This window comes from Geotrypetes seraphini, chromosome 6 (genome assembly GCF_902459505.1).
Source record: "Geotrypetes seraphini chromosome 6, aGeoSer1.1, whole genome shotgun sequence".
Taxonomy (NCBI): Eukaryota; Metazoa; Chordata; class Amphibia; order Gymnophiona; family Dermophiidae; genus Geotrypetes; species Geotrypetes seraphini.
Genome location: NC_047089.1, coordinates 69,391,881 through 69,415,161, shown reverse-complemented (window position 1 = coordinate 69,415,161; position 23,281 = coordinate 69,391,881). Strand labels below are relative to the sequence as shown.

The 23,281-nt window shown below is 41.8% G+C and overlaps 1 protein-coding gene across 1 annotated transcript in view; it reads right to left on the bottom strand.

Moving 5' to 3' along the window:
• VWA8 (von Willebrand factor A domain containing 8) overlaps nucleotides 1–23,281 on the bottom strand; it is a 428,432-nt gene that overhangs the window by 48,774 nt on the left and 356,377 nt on the right. Inside the window, exons 38-40 of the mRNA XM_033948297.1 lie at nucleotides 21,653–21,761; nucleotides 14,607–14,763; nucleotides 5,665–5,773 (exon numbers count right to left, since the gene is read on the bottom strand). Coding sequence (XP_033804188.1) covers nucleotides 5,665–5,773; nucleotides 14,607–14,763; nucleotides 21,653–21,761 — 375 coding nt within the window. The remainder of the gene's footprint in view (nucleotides 1–5,664; nucleotides 5,774–14,606; nucleotides 14,764–21,652; nucleotides 21,762–23,281) is intronic.

The window sequence follows — 23,281 nt, the reverse complement described above, 5'->3', positions numbered from 1 at the left end:
CTTGTGGGGGGGGGGGGGCCTAGGGGTACCAGGGGGGTATCTACAAGTTTGGGGGTGCTGGAAAGGTTTACAAGTTTGGGGGGGGGGGGGGTCAGGGGGTGTCACCGGTTGGTGGGGGAGGTTGGGAAGTTCCGAGGGGATGGCAGCAGGAGGCAGTGGGCATCCCTCCTGCCCAGCTGCTTCATGAGGTGTTCAGGGATTCAGCGGCAGGAGGGTGTGGGCATCCACCCAGACGGGGTACTTTGGGAGAGGGGACTCCCTACCACAGACACTCAGCTGATTGCAGCAGGGGGATTCTGTTGTCGCAATCAGCTCAGTGGCTGCATCTATTTGAACTGTAGGTTAGCATTTTACTGGCCTACATTTCAGGCATTTGTCACGACCCTAGGAAGATGCCTAGGGCCACTTAAGCTCACTCAAGGCCACTTTCGGGTGAAACCATTCCCAGCCATGGTTGCGCTTAAGTGTCCCCCTGAACCGCGACAAACTCCTACAGTGTAAACAGCCTGCTTCGGGGTTTAAAAATAAAGAACAATGTACATCCAGATTGGCTGCTAGACAGCAGTAGGATGCCTACCGCTGCTTACAATTGGGATGCCCGCTTATAGAATCTGCTCCTAAGTGTCTTTTCATCTCTCTTTTTTTTTCCAGAAAGGTACTGGATTTTTGTCTGGGGGCAAGCAAAAGAATTATAAATTATGAATTCAAACTGGCCACTCTTTATCATCTTTATAATTATTATATGACATATTTTTATATTCAGGATTATGATTCATAAGCCTTACCTCAACTCCTCACAGTTTGTTTTTGGTATATTGTTTTGGCATAGTCTAACTTACTAAGTGATCACCATAGATGTGTTTTAAGAAAGCATGGTGTCACTGAATTCTACTAAGAAAATATGATAGTCTCCGTGTAACTTACTGCTATTTTGGTTCTGACTGCAGGAAAGAATGTTAAATATGTTATTTGGCCCTAGTAATAGAAAGATGACACTGACTAGTTATCTCAGTCCCAGTCTTTGTCTGCCTGTCATAGGACTGACAACATAGATAAATTTGGGATCTCTGTGAATTCAGTGCCTAAGAATCACAAATTGCTTCATGTTCCCATTATTTTAAGCTATAAAGAACGTTCCATTTCATTTTGAGCAACGCAGCTTGTTCAAATGCAAGTCTTTAAGAGTCTGGAAAATCCTGGTGTCATAAATCCAGCTGTACACAAGGCTTCTGACACTATTTAAAAATTCAAGGGGCAATTCTGGATAGCCCGCACTGTTTGCAGTAAAGTACTTTTAACCCATGAAGACTACTGCTAATTTTATAAACTACAAATGTTGCTTCTCTTTCAAAACTAACAGCCGCATATTGTGGATCTCTTGACTTGTGCATGCAGCCAAATAATGGCAAAATAATGCATGCACATTTGAAAATCAAAATGTCGACCTAAACATGCTCCCATGAATTCCTTTCTTTTCACTAGAAAAAGGGTGGTAAGTTTCAGCCAAGCTATTTTAGCCTGCACATATGGTGTAGGTGTGTTTGGAAGTGAGTTTTGAGTGGATCATTGGCAGTCTTGAATTATGCACATACTTTATAAAATATGCACATCAACTGTGCACACAAACATTTGTAAATTTCTGCTGCTTCATTTTAGCTATGATTTCTGCTGCTTTTTAGGGGCAAATTTGGGTAGTATATGGAAAAGGGAATTCACACATCCAGGTTGGGTCATGGAGAATTCCCATAGTAAGAGGGCAAATCAAAAATTAAAGGCTTTAATAGAAGTAACTGGGGGCAATTGAACATATCACTTTTCCACATAGTCCCCATGCAAGACCCTTGACCACCAGAGGGCATCCGCTGAAGATCAAGGGAGGGAAGTTTCATGGCGACTCCAGGAAGTACTTCTTCACCGAAAGAGTAGTGGATCATTGGAACAGACTCCCACTCCAGGTGATAAAGGCCAGCAGCGTGACGGATTTTAAGAGAAAATGGGATACTCACGTGGGATCTTTAAGGGAGTAAATTCAGGGGAGGGGATACTTGGAATGGGCAGACTTGGTGGGCTATAGCCCTTTTCTGCTGCTTTTTTCTATGTTTCTATTTGTCGTATTGTTCAACTAGCTTCTGCATTCCCGCAGAGAAGTTTTTTGGCTGTTCCCGAAGCTAGGTAAGCACTGCTTCCTTTACTTCATTATGCTTTGTCTTTTGCTCTTCGTGTCGCAGTGATATACACGTCTCGTCGCCGGTGATAATCATCTCCAGAATACTCAGATCTTCTTCATACTGTTTCAGGAGCTGAGTCCTACATAACCTACATAAGCTGTTGTATGTGCAGATCAGTAAGCTGTTTGGGAACCCATCGTGCGCAGACTTTCCTGTATCCCAAGTCATAATGCATTATGGCAAATGCAGATCCATAGCTGATATCCAAATTTGCAGCCAATCGAGACACTGTTATCCATCAGTCTTCTCTAATTAAGGTAGCCACCCACTCAATGTGCTCGTGTGCGCAATCTTGATGGGTGACAAAAATGACCTTCGTTGGTTGTTTCCATTACAAGGGTTTGTTATATTGGACTTGTATATATGTAATCCTATATATAAGAATGGCCTTTCCTGTACTCATAGACAAGGCTATTCTTAAGGATAAAGAGGGTGACCACTGAGGGATATGCTCCTAACTGGAAACAATCTCTATGACAAGGTAGCACTGCAAATATTACATAGGGTCCTTAGAATACAATTTTTGTTGAGAAAAAAGAATAGGCAGCACTGTTAAAAGTCCATACACAAAAACAACATACTATACTCATAAAATACCTCATCTTGGTCACATATGCAAAATAAGGACAGAACCCTCTCAAATATACTATAGAATAAATGACCACACATTAGAAATAGAAATGTGCAAGCAAATACTGTACTGGGCACTCAAAGAAGCTGGAATCTGTCCGCATTGCAACACTAGAGAAATAGAAACAAAAATTCAAGTCCTCTTGTATTGAGCAAAATACAAAGAGCAGATCCTGAAGTGCTGTCTACCTGAGTGTGTTTCTTCATGTTTTCCAGCTGGTTTCTGCCTCCCCTTTTGCTGTTTCTAGTTACCATAATTACTGCTGCTGGGACAGAGCTGGCCCCGCCTATCAGTGATGTCATCGAGGAGCAGGGGTTGCATGCTGGAGAAGAAGAGTAAAGCCTGAAGTGCTGTTTAACTGAGAGTGTTTCTTCACGTTTTCCAACTGGTTTCTGCCTCCACTTTTGCTGTTTCTAGTTACCACTGCTGCCTGCTCCTGGAAGAGAGCTGGCCTGCCTACCAGTGACATCATCGAGTTTGAAGAGTAGGGGGCTGCATGCCGGAGAAGGAAAATTGTAACCACTCTGCTGCCCGAGATCGGGACTCAACAGCACTACTAGTGGTTAGCCCAAATAAGTACACTGACGTATGACCTGGCCTGGAATCACCCTGCAGGACTGGAGTGATCAGAGGAACTTATCAAAACACACAACCAAAGTTGTATAATAATAATGTGAATTTTACTATCAAAAATAAATTCAAGATGGTCATACACAAAATGGTCAAGGAGCTTTGTCAAAAGAATCCCAAAGTCAAACAAAATAGCAAAATAAAAGTTCCAGTTTTCTCTCTTTTCCAACAAGGAAAAAAAACCCAATGTTCTTGAGCTCCTGCTCTCAGAGCTAATTGATTCACTGTGCTCTCAGCCTGCTCCCCAAGCAGGTTACAACACCAACAATACAGTTCTCTGCTCAGTTCTGTGCAATGCTTACAGTTTTCAAACAGAAGCCTCCAGCAGCCTTGGCAGCACTGCTGGGTAAATTCAGAGTGTTCGAGGTTTGCCTTACAAAAACAGCTTTTCAAATAGCTGTCAAAATTCCCTCCCAGGGTGTTTGCAAACCTCACACAAATCAAACACTCTCAGCTTCAAATATTCACACACAAAATGCAGAGTTCCAAAAACAGAAAGTCCAAACAAAAACTCACTGTGCTGAAAATCATTATTGGCACCTGGAAGTAAATCCAACCTCCATCGGTTCAGGATATTGAAGGAACTCTTCAGGCAAGCTCCCTTGTAAATCTATGGGAGTTTCTTCATCCACAGCCTGCAGATTCAAAGTGTCTCCAGGCTCTATTACCTCCATGAGTGTACTGGTCTCACCTCTGCCTGGACCAGAGGAGTCATCCTGGGAAAGGAATTTGATCCTTCTCCCTAACTTGCCTAATTGTTTCTCCCAACTTGCTGCCTTTTCTAGAGCAGGGCAATGCCCTGATCTAGCTGAGTCAGCAGGCACTAGAACAGCTCTTGGGCTCCCCCGGTGGTGACCTGAATATCTTCTGCCTGGAGATTTCTTAGCCTTACTGGCTCCACCTAGTGGACACACCTGAAAACACCGTCACCAAAGCAGGACAGACCCTATTTGGTCACAAAATACAGTGGAACCTTGGTTTACAAGCATAATTCGTTCCAGAAGCATGCTCGTAAACCAAATTACTCATATATCAAAGCGAGTTTCCCCATAGGAAGTAAGGGAAACTCGCTTGACTGGTTCCACCTCTTCCCTCCCCTGCGGCCACCGGTGCTGGTCCACCCCACCCCATCCCCAAAAGACCCCCCACCTCCGAGGCCACTGGTGCGCTTCCACATTCCCCCCTCTGCGAACTGGCATCGCCTCCCCCGCGCTCGCAAACGCCCCCCCCCCCCGTGAACCAGCATTATCCCCCCTCACAAATGCCCGCCCGCCCAAACTGAAGTCTTACCCCCATCTGGCACTGGCACGCAGCACCAACTCACCCAAAGATCATGCTGCTTGCAGGACTGGGCCTTGAGCATCTGCACATGCTCAAGGCCTTCTGGCTTCCACCTCTCTCCGAGATTCCAGCAGGAGGGAGTGGGCATCTCTCCTGCTGAGGGACTTCACACGGGGGAATTCCCTGCCACAGCCACTCAGCTGATCATGGTGGGGGATTCAATTGCCGTGATCAGCTCAATGGCCGCATCTGTTGCTGCCCTAGGGAGATGCCTTGGTCCGCTTAAGCTCGCCTAAGGTCACTTCTGGGCAAAACCATGCCCAGGCCTAGCCTTGGGCGAGCTTAAGCGTCCCGACGTGTCTCCCTCAACTTCGACAAATGCCTATAGTGTATGTGTCCTGCCTTGAGGTTTGTTTGGTTGTTTTTTTTTAAACGTGCATCCTGATTGGCTGGCTAGACAGTGGTAGGACACCTACTGCTGCCTACAATCAGGATGTCCATTTATAGAATCACCCTTTGATTAATACTTGGGACTGTGGGACAATTTTAGCAGTCAAAGGAAAAGCTGCTATTACCCAACTCTACTGAGCACCTCCAGAAAATAATGTGTTTGCAGTGTTTATGGTACAGTCAGGTGTTAGTTCACAATTGTTTTATTTTAGGGGTATGCAACTCAAACCCTCAAGTGCCACAGACCAGTCTGGTTTTCCAGAATATTTTCAATGAATATACATGAGATGCATTTTCATAGATATTTAGTATGGGTATCTTGAAAACATCACTAACTGTAGCACTTGAGGTATGGAGTTACTGACCTCTGTTTTTGATGGTATTTACTTAGAAATCAGAAGGTTGAATGAAATCTCAAAGGCACTTTATTAAACAATGGATCACCTGCAGGCTATCCAGGATTACTCGCAGCGACTGCACTTGCCGCCGAACAGACCCAGAGAACTTTTCATATACGGTTGCATCATATTCACTCATCTTGATTTCCTTTAACCTGAAAGAAGACCAAAGACAAAACAGTGGTTATGCATGAATTAGGAGAACACTTTATCCAATTGTCAAGACAATTTTGAAACTACTGCTGTCTGTGTAGTGACCGATATAGAGTCGGCATGTTTGTTCTTTTTTCAAAATTATTTTTAGGTTATAGTACCCCTTTTGCACACCCCTTTTACAAAGACGCTGTAGCGGATGCCATGCAGCAAATGCTCTGACACCCAATGAATCCCTATGGGCATCAGAGTGATTACTAAGGCCCACCATGATAATCACCTTTGTAAAAGGGGGCCTTAATCTAAATTCTTACTCTTAACTCTCAAAAATTACATTATAGACCAACAAATCTTGAAAAACATAATAATGCCCTATATCAGTGGTTCCCAAACTTTTTTGTCCTACCGCCCCCTTTCCAGAAAAAATATTACTTAGCGCCCCCTGGAAATTAATTTTTTTTAAATTTTAATAGCAATTAATAGGAAATATATATGTATTAATGTTTCTACCTTTTTCGTAAAATATAGTAAAGAAAGGTGTAAATTAGAAACATTGAACTTTGAAATTATGAAACTATTTATTGAACTCAGAATAGAATGTAATACAAAAAAAGTTAAAACATTCGAAATCATCTTAATGAGAAGGATGAACCTGGTGTGCTGCTACCAATTTAGTAATCCTCGGCTCTATTTTCATCAGCAGTAATCTTAAATCACCGCAATTAACTATTTGCAATTGGTTTCTTTTTTTTGTTAATAAATTGGTTACCGCACTGAACCCACGTTCCACTAAATATGATGAAGGAAATGCAATTAAGAACTTTTGAATTACAGCCCGTATTTCAGGATAAGCCGTAGGGATCTCCTTTTGCAGCCAGAATTGTTGGTAGCCGCTTTTGAATTTAAATTTCAATTCATCATTTCTAATCTAATCTAATCTAATCTAATCTAATCTAATCTAATCCTTAGGTTTGTATACCGCATCATCTCCATGTTCGTAGAGCTTGACGCGGTTTATCCAAAATCCAATCAGGTATGTTCATTTTCAAAATATCATCAAATTGTTGATTAAAATCTGAATGGATAGCATCCAAGTGCTCACAATAAGAAAGTATGTCTTCATCTTTATTTTCTGCTCCTGATAAATTTGGGAACTGGCTGAATTCCCCTCGTCCAAAGTTTCGTTTGTACAGAAGAAGTTTTGTCACAAATGCAGAAATAACAGATTTTGTTTTTATTAAATTCACTTCATCACCTTGAAGCTGAAGATTGCTTTCATTAAATTTTTGAAACAAGTCTGTCAAGTAAGCAATGTCACTTTTGGATTGAATTAAATTGGATCGTAAAGCATCATTTTTATCTTTCAAGAACTCCAGCACCGAGTTAAACAGTTTATAAAACCTATTTAAACAGGCACCCTTTGACAACCAACAAACTTCTGTATAAAGCAGCAAACGATTAAATTCTTTGTCGTTTTCAATGCAAAGCTGTTTAAATAATCTGTCATTCAATGATTTGCTTCTGATTATGTTGATAGCTTTAATTACATATTGTAATGAATTATGTAGGCGTGCACTTAAATTTTTGGCAACTAGATGTTGACGATGGATGATACAGTGTACTGTGAATACATTCGGCACCTCCTTTTTTAAATATGCAAGAAAACCTCTGTAGCGCCCTACCATCGCTGGAGCACCATCTGTGGCTACTGATAAGATATTACTCAGAGGTATTTCTTTTTCTTTAAAAAACTCATCCAATGCATGAAATATTGATTCTCCTTTAGTATCAGTTTGCAAATATTTTGCAAATAATAATTCTTGGCAAATTTGTTCCTCCTTTGTGAACCGCACGTATGCTAAAAGTAAAGCTTCATTTCCTGGCAAAGTCGACTCATCAAGCTTAATAGAAATCCGAGATGTTTTTAAATATCCACACAATAAATCTTCAACATCTTGAGCCATTTCATCAATTCTTCTTTGCACTGTATTATTGCTCAACGAAATTTTTACTTATTACTTCACTTCAACGTATTACTTATTACTTCACTTCAACGTATTACTTCACTTATAGCCGGTATAATTAGTTCTTCACCAATAGTATGAGGTTTTCCCGATTTGGCAATCATTAACGAAATATTGTAAGAAGCAAGCAAGCCATCGCCATCTTGTGTGGTTGCGGTTGAAAAGAGTTTTGCCAGTGTCGGTTGTTTGATAAATTTTTCTTTTAGTGTTCTAAAATAAGATAAATCCTTATCTTTTTTATCACCATGAATTTTAGTCAAATGTTCTTGTAGTCTGGAAGGCTTCATAGCTTCGTTTGATAAAACTTTCTGGCAAATCAGGCACATTGGTAATGTATTGTTTACAAGCGACTCAATAAAGCCATATTTCAAATATTCGATATTATATTGTCTACATTTTTTCTTTGGTTGAGCCATTATTATCTGTAGAAAAAATAAACTTTTTAACCCTTTGAACCCTATGGGCCAGTTTTCCGGCCTGCCTATCTGTCACCACTACCCATGGGGCCGTTAAACAGGCCCAGTTCTACTAAATTCTGTTTGTAGGCGAGATGAAACTTTGCCTCCCCAAACAAAAATGAATTTTTAAGTTGAACAAAAATAAAAAAATACTGAAAATCCAAATTTAATTTTTTTATTGCATTAGAAAATATTATATTTCGTTAAGAAAAATAAGGTAAATAAATATTATGCAAAAATAAAAAATAACGTAAATAAATCATAATTAAAAGTGAATTTTCCTAGCTTTTAATTCTATAAAATCTTTTACCAAATCTTCTATGTCTAATTCAAGTCCGATTTTAGGCGTTGCTCCACTACTAGGCTCGGTTTTAGGCGTAGGGCCTTGTAGGCCTTACGCCTAAAACCGAGCCTAGTAGTGGAGCTGAAAAGGGAGGGAGGTCAGGGTTCAAAGGGTTAAGGGGGTATTTTTAATAATATTTTTTTAGTAATTTTTTGAAATATTTTTGTAAAAAACAAACTAAAATAAATACTGATGAAATAAATAAACATATTATTAATTGTAAAGCACATATAATTATTACAAAATAAATAAATAATACTCACCAATTATAGTTGCACTATTTGTTAGTTAACTTTAACTTGTCACAATATCATATCACAACAATCTAACCTTTGTTTGAGTTATATTATGCGTAATAATTACGGAGAAATCTCCGTAATAATTACGGAGAAAAGGCTCATCTCCCCTGCCGCGATCACCCCACCCCCAAACTGCCACGACCCGCAGCAGGAGAGATGCTCAATCTCTCCTGCCGTGGTTCGTGGCAGTTCGGGGGGAGGGGTGATTGCGATCGCGGCAGGAGAGATGCCCAATCTCTCCTGTCGCGATCCATCCCACACCCCCGAACCAATACCAGTAGGAGGGAGCCCAACCCCTCCTGCTGAGGCATGAGCCCCATGGCTCCCCCACTCCCCTTAAAATATGGGCAGGAGAGATCCCAGGCCCTCCTGGCCACGGTGACCCCCCACCCCCCTAAAATACGGGCAGGAAGGAACCCAACCCCTCCTGCCCATGGCGACCCCTCACCCCCCTTAAAATACAGGCAGGAGGAATCCTAGACCCTCTTGCCCATGATGTACCCCCCCATGACCCCCTCCCTCACCCTGTGACCCCCCACCACCCTTCACTTACATTAGTTGGACGGAAGGGTCCCAAACCCGTCCACCCAGCAAGCCTGCCATCCTCCAAATGGCGGGCCTTAGGGCCTGATTGGGCAAGGCGCCTAAGGCCCCACCCACAGGAGGTATGGGGTTCAGAGGGCGCAATCGGGGGTTCGGGGGGGACTGATCGGGACGGTCGTGGGGGGTGGGGGTCCATCATGGGAAGGAGGGCCTAGGATCCCTCCTGCCCATATTTTAAATGGGGGTGGGGGGGTCGCAGTGGGCAGGAGGTATTTGGCTCCCTTCTGCCTGTATTTTAGGGGGTTTGGGGGGGTCGCTGTGAACAGGAGGGCCTGGGATCCCTCCTGCCCGTATTTTAAGGGGGGTCGCAGGGCAGGGGGGTTTATGGGGCTCGCGCCTTGGCAGGAGGGGTTGGGCTCCCTCCTGTCGGTATTGGTTCAGGGATGGGGGTTGGATTGCAGCAGGAGAGATTGGGCATCTCTTCTGCTGCGATCGCGATCACCCCTTCCCCCGAACTGCCACAAACCGTGGCAGGAGAGATTGGGCACCTCTCCTGCTGCGGGTCGGGCAGTTCGGGAGTGGGGTGATTGTGATCGCGGCAGGGGAGATGAGCCATCTCTCCTGCCGCGATTGTTGCGGTAGGGGGTGGGCAGGTTGCCGGGGCCGCTGAGCTGATCGTGGTAGCTGCGATCAGCTCAAACTTATACCTGTTTTGACTTGGTTTAAGTCAAAACGTATAAGTTCTGACTGGGCAACCTGCTCAAGTTTTTGGTTATACTTGCTGTATGACTAAGTCTAGGTTGGCCCAACTCCTGCCCTTTCCCCTCCTCTAAAAACGCCTCTTTTCACTCTAGGTGTTTAGAGGCAGGGGAAAAGCCTAAGCTGGTTTTAGATACGTCTAAAACCAGCTTTGATTATCGGTACTTGGACGATCTGGCTTTTTGATCGTCCAAGTACTGCCCCTTTTTGGATGTGTTTTGTTTTTTTTTTTATTATGAGCCTCATAGTGTTTTTTTATGAAGTGTAACTGTTTACATACATATATAAATATATATAATTTTAATTCTATATTTTTATAAAACTTCTTTCACTTATACTGTGATCTCTATATGTTTTGAATATTTGCAAAATATTTTGGCATGTTGTTGGACCTTCACTTTCAGAGAATTGTTTATTCTGGCTGTTATTCAGGAACTCTGATAGTTCCCTTTACTAGGCTCTGACAAACATCCATTCTTATATCCTACACTTAGGTACCACAAAAATTCTTTGAAATTCCAGTGGGACTCATTGAGGCGTGAAGGGAGGATAAAAATATCTGCCATCTTGCAGTGACATATATACAAATCAGAAAAACACATTAAGCTAAACAATATTAATGTACTGGAATTATTCCACATAATTGCATATTCTCCTTTACTATGAAACAAAGAAGTCTTGTAATGCAATGCTGACGGCTAGCATATTATAGTATTTCCGAAGTGGATTCTCTGAACATACTGAGCTAAGATTTGAAAATTTATTTCTCTGAAACACTGGCTCTATTCTAATAGATTTCTAGATTCAAATGTATTTCAGATTCTTCTTAAAGTCTTCCTTGGATAGATGTATTTAAATGTCTTTCATTCTGGGGATAGCTTTCAAAGTCATTCCCACCCCCCACCGCATGTAAAAGTGGTTTATGCATAGATATGGCTAGTTATAAAAATTGGGGTGGGGGTGAGGGAGTTATTTTATAATGCAGCACCTATAAAAATTCCTAAAATGCACCTAGTTTATAAAGGAGCCCTTTTACTAAAGTGTGGTAAGATTTCCAGTTATTGCATGTTTACTACAAAATTTTTAAATGCAGTAAATGCAAAGTTTTTGCAGTAAATGCAGCGGGAGTGTCTAGCATTGTCCTACATTTACTGCAAAGAGGAAACATTTACCATACCACATGGCACATGTTACATTCAGATGTGGATAGCACAAGAACAGCCATACTACTTGCCCCTGCATGTTATGTGGTATGGAGCCAGCTGCAAAAGTTCTATAGCAATGGCGCTATCCCCATCCTCCTGCATCACATCCCTCTGATCCTCCCAGTCACACAGGCAACCCCCTTCTGACATTAAGAACCTAAGAACTGCCACAGTGGGACAGACCAAAGGTCCATCAAGCCCACTATCCTGTTTCCAACAGTGGCTAACCAGGTCCCAAGTTCCTAGCTAGATTCCAAACAGTAAAACAGATTTTATGCTGCTTATCTTAGGAATAAGTGGATTTCTCTAAGCCATCTCAATAATGGCCTATGGACTTTTAGGAAATTATCCAACCCTTTTTTAAACCTTGCTAAGTTAACTGATTTCACCACCTTCGCCAGCAACAAATTTAAAGAGTTTAATTACATGATGTGTGAAGAAATATTTTCTCTAGTTTGTTTTAAATCTACCACTCAGTAGTTTCATCACTTGTCCCCTAGTCCTAGTAATTTTGGAAAGCGATTCACATCGACCCTTTCCACTCTACTCATTATTTTATAGACCTCTATCACATCACTCCTGAACTGTCTCTTCTCCAAACTGAAGAGCCCTAACCACTTTAGCCTTTCCTCATAGGGAAGTCATCCCATCCCATTTATCATTTTCATCACCCTTCTCCATACCTTTTCTAATTCAGTGCAAACAAGACAAGCAACTCCACAGTAAATACAAAGCAAAGAAGTAGGGAAGAACAGTACACAACAACCTGAGATAAAGCAGAGTTTATTGAATACAGTCAACTATGAAAATATAATACATATAAGATATCTTGTAATTTCTTCCAGATCCGACACGGTCTGTGTTTCGGCTTCGAAAATGAAGCCTGCTTCAGGGGTATAGATGACAATCAGGTAGATGGCGCTGAAGCATTTAAACATCTATATCTCACAATGTGAAAAACTCAGTGAGAGCTCTTGAGAAAGTATCTATAAATATCATTCGGTAGTTGCGTGACTGCATATCTACTATATCTTTTTTTTAAAATACAGCGACCAGAGTTGCACACAGTATTCGAGGTGTGACCGTACCTTAGAGCAATACAAGGGCATTATAATATTTTTCATCTTTGTTTTCCATTCCTTTCCTGATAATTCCTAATTCTAATTACTTTCTTAGCCCCCGCCGCACTTTGCGCTGAGGGTTTCAACGTATCTTAAGCGATGAAGCCTACAGTAGATCCTTTTTCTGGGCAGTGACTCCTAATGTGGAATCCTGCCTCACATAGCTATAGTTCAGGTTCCTCTTTACCAAATGCATCACTTTGCACTTGCTCACATTAAACGTCATCTGACATTTTGATGCCTAGTCTCCCAAGATCCTCTTGCAATTTTTCACAGTCCTCTTGAGATTTCACAACTTTGTGTCATCAGCAAATTCAATTATCTCGCTAGTTATTCCCATCTCTAGACCCCTGCACAACCCTACTATTTACCTTTCTCCATTTAGAATACTGACCATTTAAACCTACTCTTTGTTTTCTGTCTTTCTACTAGATCTTAATCCATTATAGGACATTACCCTTCTATCCCATGACTTTCTAGTTTCTGCAGTCTTTCATGAGGTACTTTGTCAAATGCCTTTTGAAAATCCAAATAGACAATATCAATCGGCTGACCTCTATCCACATGTTCATTCACCCCTTCAAAGAAATGTAGCAGATTGGTGAGGCAAGATTTCCCTTGACTAAATCCATGTTGGCTTTCTCTCATTAATCCATGCTTATGTATATGTTCTGTCATTTTGTTCTTTATAATAGTCTCCACCATTTTGCTTGGTATCGATGCCACTGGTCTGTAATTTCCCAGATCACCTCTGGAACCCTTTTTAAAAATTGGCATCATGTTAGCCACACTCCAGTCTTCTAGTACTTTGCTGGATTTTAAAGAAAAATAGCAAATTACTAACAATAGCTCTAAAAGAAGGAGTGGCCTAGTGGTTAGAGCTACAGCCTCAGCACCCTGAGGTTCTGGGTTCAAGCTCCTTGTGACCCTTGGGCAAGTCACTCAATCCTCCATTGACCCCGGTACATTAGATAGATTGTGAGCCCCACCAGGACAGATAGGGACAAATGACTGAGCACCTGAATGTAAACTGCTTAGAAAATTAATAGGCAGTATATAAATAACTAAATAATAATAAAGAAGTTCCTTTTTCAATTCTATTAGTACTCTGGGATGTATACTATTTGGTCCATGTGATTTACCATTGTTTAATTTGTCAAACTGGCCCATTACATCTTTCAATGTTACAGAAATTTGTTTGAGTTTCTCTGATTCATCAGAATTGAATACCATTTCTGGCACCGGTAACTCCCTCACATCTTCCTTCATGAAGACCAAAAGAAAGAATTCATTTAATCTGTTATGGCCTTGTCTTTCCTGAGAGCCCCTTTTATCCTTTGGACATCTAGTGATCCAACTGATTCTCTTCCTAGCTGTTTGCTTTTAATATACCTAAAAAGTTTTTACTGTGCTTCCAGCACAATCTTCTTTTCAAAGACTCTCTTTGGTCTTCCTTATTAGTGTCTTGTATTTGACTTTCCATTCTTTGTGCTATTTGCAATTATTTTCAGTCAGATCCTTCTTCCACTTTCTAAAGGATTCTCTTTTAGCTCTAAAAGTTTCCTTCACCTCACTCGTTAACCATTTTTTAAAAAAGAGATAGATTAACCATTTATGCATGTAATCGTACACTTACCTGTGAAAGTGCAAATAATCTGTACATTTATGCACCTATGTGATATGAAAATGCAGATACTCAGTCAAAAAATTGTCCTTTAAGTGTTCAATTTGAAAATCTAGCAGAGTGCACCTGGCATTTTTTATCCAATTAGCTTGCGTGACTATTCAGCCATATTTAAACAGCTAGCTAGGTGGCCAAGTATCTGGCTAATTCTACCCATATATAATATCATGTGAGGATTCAAATGTGCCCCCCCCCCCAATTTTCTAAAGAAGAGAATTAATCAGGCAGGTGCACCCTCCATCAGTATCTTCTGTAGTTCTGCTCTACATCTGTTTCTTTTGTATTCTTTATAAGATAAACAATGAAACTTAAGTTTACCCGCATTTGGTAGGTGTATTTATTTAATAAATATAAAATGCTGGAAACCTTTGCCATTATTTTTGAAATTCTCACACTCACCTTTGTTTAAATGCCTTTTCAGCCATCTCTCTAGCAGCAATCTTCACTTCCTCAGGAACAGCATCTTTCTCAGCCTGAGACACCTGGTAAACTTTGTGTCCAGCATCCAAACGGTATGGACCACCTTTTCCACCCAGACCTGCAGTATCCCTGCCACCTACAACATTCAGGGTTAAAACCAAGCTTTTATCATCTATATATTGGCTTTTGGTCTAGAAATGTTCTCCTGAATTTTGAGGCTTTTAGCTCAATAAGAACTGGCTGCTTCTGGAATATTATACTATAAATGTGCAAGTACTGTACGTAGTTTTGTTTCTTCTTTTTAAAAAATAAAAAAATCCCCCTCCTTATTCAGCTATTACAGCAACAAAAGTCCATGACCACACACAACCTACTGTACATCTTGCAGCTAACTTATCCCCTTGAGCTCCATCTTCTCTTCACTCAATTCAACCTCAGATTAATAAAATTCCTATTCTCCTTTTTGACTGTACCATAATCCTAGGCTGTAAATTTGATTTTTTTTCTAACCTTTGACTCTCAAATTGCAATAATAATCAAATCTTATGTGAGGAGGGGGGGTTCCTCTGTTCACTTAATCTTTTAGAGGTTTCAAGTTGCAGGGAGGCTGTAATGCACACTGTGTGGACTTCTCCCACTGCTAAAAGCAGAGAGCTACTATTGGCTCTTTTGAAAGATTCAGAGGGGTTTTGTTTTGGGGGGTTTTTTTGCAGCCTGAAAACAGTGTAGAGGAAAACAGAAAGAAATTGGAACGAGAAGGGGAAGCGAGCAGTTTGAAGTAGGGAGAAGCAATCTGTCTCTTTCTCTCTCTGGTTAAGAGCTTTGTGGGAGCTGGCAGAAAATTTCTCTAAGCAGCTGGCTACCTCTGGGGATCACAGTGTCCCAGAATTCTGAATGTACTGGTAAAAGGGGAATTTCTATTTGTCCTATTTACCCTCTTTTAGGGCTCCTTTTACTAAGCTGCGCTAGCGGTTTTAGTGCACGCTAGACATTAACGCCACCATTGAGCTGGCGTTAGTTCTTGGCGCGTAGCACGGGGGACAGCGCGTGCTAAAAACATTAGCGCACCTCAGTAAAAGGAGCCCTTAGTGTTCTTCTGGCCTGCCTCCTGTGCACATAAGCAGCCATAGGAGGCCAAGGGTAGAGTGGGGCCAAGGGTTACCACTTACTTCACCTCTCAAACAAATACATTCAGTAAAACCATTCTTTATTGTCAAGCTGAAAGCCATCACTTTTGCTTTAATTTTAAATCACCTTGATTACTGCAATTCTCTATATTTTGGACTGACTCAGACAGCAACATCTTGATTGCTTACAGACAACAGGTCGGACACCACTCCAGTTCTTAAACAATTCCATTGGCTTACAATATCGTTCAAGATTCACTATTTTTTGGAATTGTAAATTTAGGGCTCCTTTTACAACGGTGCGCTAGCGTTTTTAGTGCACGCACCGGATTAGCATATGCTAGCCTAAAACTATCGCCTGCTCAAGAAAAGGCAGTAGCAGCTAGCATACGTGGCATTTTAGCGCGCACTATTTCGCGCGTTAAGGCCCTAATGCACCTTTGTAAAAGGAGCCCTTAGTCTTAATTCACAAGATACTTTATACTGGTACCTCAATCTACATAATTTTCCTTAGCATTTTAATAGGGATAATAATGCTGTATGGGTCTCCAGGAAACACAGGCTGTATTTTTTTTCTCCTTTATCTCTTTTCCACACTAATGGATTGTGGTTTGGAGTATAATTTCGGAGGCTATATAGAAGCATTCACTCTCAAATCAATGAAGTGGGGCAGCAGTATAAAGTCTCATTAGGGGCTACATTACATTAGTCAGGCTGGAGCTATGGGGAGTGTTATGCATAAAGGTAATTCTAAAATTGCACAAGTGTAGTTATGCATGCCATAAGCTCATGAGTACCAAGATAATTGGCACTTACATGAGTATGTGCACTACACGCTGTTCTATAAAATAGCTCATACGTTCATTAGCGTTTAACTGCAAGGGGAAATACACATGATAGAGCTTGGAAAGGCTCCAGGTTATCCACACAATTTACAAAATAGTGTCAGTTGCTCACTGATCATGGAACACTTAGGTGCACTTACTTATGCCAGCCACTGATCTGGTATGAGCATACCTAACACTGTATATATCACTATTCTATACAGAATTTGTGTATACAGATGCTTTTATAGAACTGGCACTCAATGCACCCTTAGTGTGACACCTAGCTTCGGAATTGTATCCAATTTGTGTTGGAAGGAATATAGTCAGAAAGGCACCGTGGCACTTATTCTTGAATTCTGCCCAATCATACAGAGCTAATGGGCTGGTGGGCCAGAGTTAGACATAGGATGGAAAGTGAATGGCCCTCTGCCAAAATCAAAGGAAAGGAGGAGAAAGCTAGGAAGATGTGGAACTTGGTGCAGGTGGCTTTGAAAGCAGGTACATTTATAGTTTGTGAGAGAATAAACGGGTGTCCGATATGTGGGTGATGCTTTGACGGACTGCTTTTGTTTAAGAAAGTTGTTAAAGGTGTAGAGGGGCAAAATCAAAAAAAAGTCTGTCCCCTTTTGGCCTAAGTCCCTAAACGTTCAACCCAGAAGCAGGGAAAGTGTCCATAACCAAAACATACGTCCATGTTTTGATTATGGCCTTCCTCTGCCTAAACGCCCAATCTCCACTATGTCTAAAAGTACCCCCACAGCACGTCTACACTTTTTAACCATAATGAAAAAAACCCACAAAATGTCCAACAGAAGGGCTTTTAGGCGAAGGAGGAGCCAGTCCTTCGCCTAAAAGCTGGATTCTGTAACCGGTGTCTGTCAAAAACAACACCGGTTACAGAATCCTCCCCCCCTCAACAACGATCCAGGCAGGAGGGTGCCCAAGCCCTCCTGCCATGTCAAACCATGACCCCCCCCTCCCGACGATATCGGGGCAAGAGGGAGTCCAAGCCCTCTTGTCCCGTTGAAGCCTCGACCCCCCCGATAACATCGGGGCAAGAGGAAGTCCAAGCCCTCTTGCCCCAGGCACCCCTACCCCCACCCCCACTACAGTATGGGCAGGAGGAATCCCAGGCCCTCCTGCCCTCGACGCACCCCCCTCCCCCCAAGAACCCCCGATCGGCCCCCCCAGCCGAACCGCGACCCCCCGGCCGACCCCACCCCCCCTTCCCCGTACCTATTTTAGGTTGGCCAGACAGACGGGTGCCAAACCCGTCCGTCCAGCATGCAGCTCAACTAAGAATGGGGCTGGATTGGCCCAGGGGTACCAAAGCCCCGCCTCCCTCTTGCCCCGATGTTGTGTGTGGGGGGGGGAGTGATGCATCGCGGCAGGAGAGATGCCTCATCTCCCCTACCGCGATGCCATCACTCCTCTACCCGAACTGCCGCAGGTCGCGGCAGTTCGGGTAGAAGAGTGATGGCATCGCGGTAGGGGAGATGAGGCATCTCTCCTGCTGCGATGGTTAGGTTGCCGGGCCGCTGAACTGATGGCGCCAGTGGCCATCAGCTCAGTGGCCCGTTTTTCAGCACTTAGACCTGGTTTTATTTCGTCTAAGTGAAAAAGGTCTAAGTGCCGACTAAACTGTATTGGTTATACCTGTTGTACGGCTAGGTGTAGGTCGGCCCACCTCCCGCCCACTGCCCGCCCTTTCCCCTCCTCTAAACACACCTCTTTTCTCTCTGTGCGTTTAGAGGCAGGGGAAAGGCCTAAGTTGGTTTTAGATACGTCTAAAAACCAGCTTTGGTTATGGATACTTGGACGATCAGGCTTTTTGATCGTCCAAGTAGCCACTTAGGACACTTTTTAGACGTTTTTTTTTTTTTTTATTATGAACCCCATAGTCTTCTGAGGAATGTTCTATATGTGGTCTTCTTTGTATTATATGAGTGGAAAATCAATAAAAAAATAAGTTTTAAAAAATTAAACAAAGGTATGCATCATGGTAAGAACTTGAAATTCTCATTCTTGTACAATCCCTCTGGATGCTGAACATTAGGGTTTTGCATCCTTTCCAGCCTTGGCTGCAGGGCTCACAAACAAATCTTGTCTCCTCCTCTTAAGAATACCTCTCTGGGTACTTCCCATGATTCTCAGTTTGTTCCTGCAGCCTTTGCTGCATGGGTTCTTGTCTTTTCTGTTCGTGATTTATTTTTTAATTTCTAGACTTTTATTTGTTCGGTATTGCGGGTATTGCCCAAGTGCTGCGGTATTGCGGGTATTGCCCAAGTGCTGCGGATTCACTCTGTGTGAGTGATCCTTCGGTGGGAGATCACAAATTTTTACTTCAATATTGTCTGCTTCTGGAGGGTGTTTGCTGAAACTGCAGTAAGCCCTCTAGACAGTCTGCAAGATTGGATCGGGTCTCCAGGATCGGGAGCCATCTCACCATGGGTTCATCCACTAAGGGTTAGAGCGCAGGCTGCTGCGGTTTTGTGAAGATACACCGGGATCGGAACCGGACCGCGTATCTTCCCTAATTTCCCTGAGGGGTCCTGGTGGTCGTTATCTGAGGTGACAGGGAAGGTGAGGCAGTCTGACCTGAAAATCCAGTTTTATCAGCTCTCCTTTGCTTGCACTGTGTATTGCTGGCTGCCATTGAATTGCATTGCACTCAATAGGTCCTGGATTTATGAAGTGTCAATATTTTGTTTTAGTTCAAAAAGACGCCTCAGCCCCACCTCTCCACCACTGTAATAGTTTTATACTGTGGGAAGTACGTTGTGGCACTTCATCATTGGCTGTCTATTTTATTTTATTTTGTTTTTCATTTTGTGCTGCTAATAAATATGTTGCCTTTATAATAAATAGTTTTACATTTGTGTTTCCTTTATAATAAATATGAAAAATTGTTGAATACTTATCTCAGCTGAACCCGGGAGTCAGACCCGACATGTTTCGCACCAGAAAGTGCTTTATCAAGGGTCTCCCAAGGCTGCCGCTGTCATCCGACTCCAACTAAATTTCACAATTTAGTTGGAGTCGGATGACAGCGGCAGCCTTGGGAGACCTTTGATAAAGCACTTTCTGGTGCGAAACATGTCGGGTCTGACTCCCGGGTTCAGCTGAGATAAGTATTCAACAATTTTTCATATTTATTATAAAGGAAACACAAATGTAAAACTATTTATTATAAAGGCAACATATTTATTAGCAGCACAAAATGAAAAATAAAATAAAAACAAAATAAAATCAAATAGACAGCCAATGATGAAGTGCCACAACGTACTTCCCACAGTATAAAACTATTACAGTGGTGGAGAGGTGGGGCTGAGGCGTCTTTTTGAACTAAAACAAAATATTGACACTTCATAAATCCAGGACCTATTGAGTGAGTTTATAAAACATCTGGATTTGAAGACTACTGCCATTTAATATTAAGCATTGAATTGCATTGCAGCACATATCTCAGTGGTGTCTTTGTGCCCCTGAGTTTGGCGATTTTGGGGGGTGCTAAAATTGGGGGTTTTGGTAGTTTCCCTGCATGTCTTGGTTCCTCCCCGTAAAATTGCCATTTTTACAGGTTCCCTGTGTTTTTCCCAGGCTGTTTTAGGGCAAAATCAGCACCCACAGTGGCCATCTTGGATTTTTATCAAAGTTTTTAAAAGTGTATTTTTTGGACTTAGACGCTTCGTTTTTGCTTCCAAGGCTACCATCTCGAGGTGGATACGTGCGGCCATTTCCGCTGCCTATGTGTCGGCGGGGAAGAAGCCTCCCCTTGGGGGTGAAGGCTCACTCTACCAAAGGAATGGCTTCCTTGGCGGAATCTCTGGCGATCTTGCCTGAGGAGATTTGTAGGGCGGCCACTTGGGCCTCTCTTCATACCTTTACCAAGTTTTACCAACTTGATGTGGCAGCTAAGTGTGATACAGCTTTTGACACTTCTGTTCTGGCGGCAGACTCATCGGGCCCCCCTGAGAGTTGGGACTGCTTTGATGCATTCCTAGTGTTCAGCCTCCAGAGGGATTGTACAGGAATGAAAGATTAGGTTTCTTACCTCTGCTAATCTTCCTTCTTGTAAATCTCCTCTGGAGGCTGAACACCTGCCTATCTATTTTGTCCAATTCGCAGGTTGCCTCTTCAGTAACTGGAAAGCTGGATTGCCGTCTTTGACCAGCCTCACTAAGAATCACAACAGTGTCCTTTTATGTAAGATTAAGGAGTTAGTGGGGTCCCCTGGGTGGTGCCCATCTGATCTTCAGGCTGTGTCTCTTTTGCGAAAAGTTGCTGAGTTTTGCAGTTTATAACTGTTCAAATTTATTGTTAGGTTAAATTTGGCCTTCTTGGCATTCGTTGCTGATGTGTTTATATTGTCATGAGCAGAACTGACTTGTAGTGGGAAGTCCCCGCACCCCTCTCTCTTTCTTATGTTTCCTGTTTGTGCTAGATCTACCTGGCTTTACTACCAACTGAGAATCATGGGAAGTACCCAGAGAGGTATCCTTAAGGGAAGGAGACAAGATTTGTTTGTGAGCCCTGCAGCCAAGGCTGGAAAGGATGCAAGACCCTAATGTTCAGCCTTCAGAGGAGATTTACAAGAAGAAAGATTAGCAGAGGTAAGAAACCTAATCTTTCATTATTGCACTTGGGTTCATACATTTGTTTCTTAGCACTTTATGCCATCAAGGATGAAGAGAGGCAATATAAAGAAAACACAGCGGTATTAATATAGATAGAAATGTAAACAGAGATATGATACTAATTTTTGCAATGGAAAGCACTAAGAACAAGAGGCATGAGGCTGAAAGAGGGTATGTTAGGAGTAACAAAATATTTCTTCACAGAATATATAGGATAGAAGCAGTAGAGGAGTAAATTGTAAAAATGATTAATGAAGAAGTGAAGGTAAGAACAGAGACTGAGAAGGTTCAGCAGTATTTCAGCAGAAGGAGGTAACTGTCAGAATGAATGGGTTTTGTCATCATCAGCCATTAAATTCTAGTTTTCTGTTATATGAATCTGCCACTGCAGTGTGTGGAGATCTGTAGTCATCAAATCAAGCAGTAACACCAACCTGTTCCACCTGCCCATATGTTTCCACCAACGTGGGGCATGTTGCTTAGGTCTACCTTTCCATGTTTCGGTGAGCTGACATCCAAATTACTCTCTTTCTGCACTGTTATCTAAGGAGATGAATGAATAAAATAGTAGAATTTTACTTTTAAATGAAGACAGCTTTCATGAAGCAAAACAAAATGTAGAAAGAGATGCTTCATCATTTAAACATGTACAACAAACCTGATTTCCATTCAAGAAATTGCTCTATATGTTTAATGACCACCACCAAAAATGTGGAAAAATTATATACAGAGGACATAAATGTCAATATTACCAGAAAGCAAAAAAAATCTAACAGACAGTGCAACATTTCTAAAAATTGGCAATTAGAGGAAGGAAACACTAATGTAAGTCAAACATGCCATCAAATTCACAGGTGCTTATGTGCATTAGCAGACTCATATTCAGACCATGGGAGATCGCAGGCAATCTCCTGCAGCCACCAGCATTGTGGTATTTAGACATCCAGGGATCGTTCCTGACCTAAATAGTGCTGAATATCGACCCTCTATTTTTGGGGTAAAGAGGACTCCTATTTGATAATAATAGAAAAAGATGGGGTTTTTATTTTTATTTTTTTTAAATCTTTATTCATTTTCATATCTTACAACAAATGCATAATATTCAATCAGAGAATTCTTACAAATCACTTGACATTCTTATACATTATATCAAAAGCATAAAAAAGAAACATTACATTACATTACATTACATAAGTGATTTCTATTCCACCTGTGCCTTGCGGTTCTAAGCGGATTACAAATTAGAAGAAATCTGGACATTTCCGAGAGAATTACATAACACAGTTTCATGTGAGTTACATCAGTGTTCTTCAACCTTTTTACACCCGTGGACCGGCAGAAAAAAAAGAATTATTTTGTGGACCGGCAAACTACTAGGACTAAAATTTAAAAACCCCGTTTCCGCCCCATCTCCGCGAGCTCAGTCCCCACAAATCATCTGATCCCATCCACACAAGCCTCAGTTATGATTTTATATTGAATGTATTTTATTAAATTATAAAAAGAAACAATATTCTGTACAATTGTCATTTTATAAATACAAATAATTCAGAGCAAGGATCAACAAAACCCCTGTCTCCCCTCCCCTTCACATATATCCCCTCTACTATCAAGAAAACGGAACAAGCCAAATTATTACAGAATGCTACACAGAAATATCATGCTAACAGAATACTGCAGTCACACATGACAGGAATAGTTTTAGGGGAGTGCAACTAGGGCAACTGCCCCCTGGTCAGAGAGCGCCCTAAGCCAACTGGAAGCTAAAGAAGCACTGCCTGGGTTTTGCAGTCCCCAGTTATGTTTAACACCAGCTCTAGCATGATATATATTTCAAATCTGATATATTCTAATCACAAAATAGAAATAAAATTATTTTTTTCTACCTTTTGTCATCTCTGGTTTCTGCTTTCAATCTTCTTTTCACTCTCTTCCTTCCAGCATCTGCCCTCTCTGTCTCTTCAATCCAGCATCTGCCCCTTCCATTCACTGTCTGTCCTCTCCCCCTTCCATATGCTATCTGTCTTCTTTCTATGCCCCTCTCCCCTTTCCATCCAGCTTGT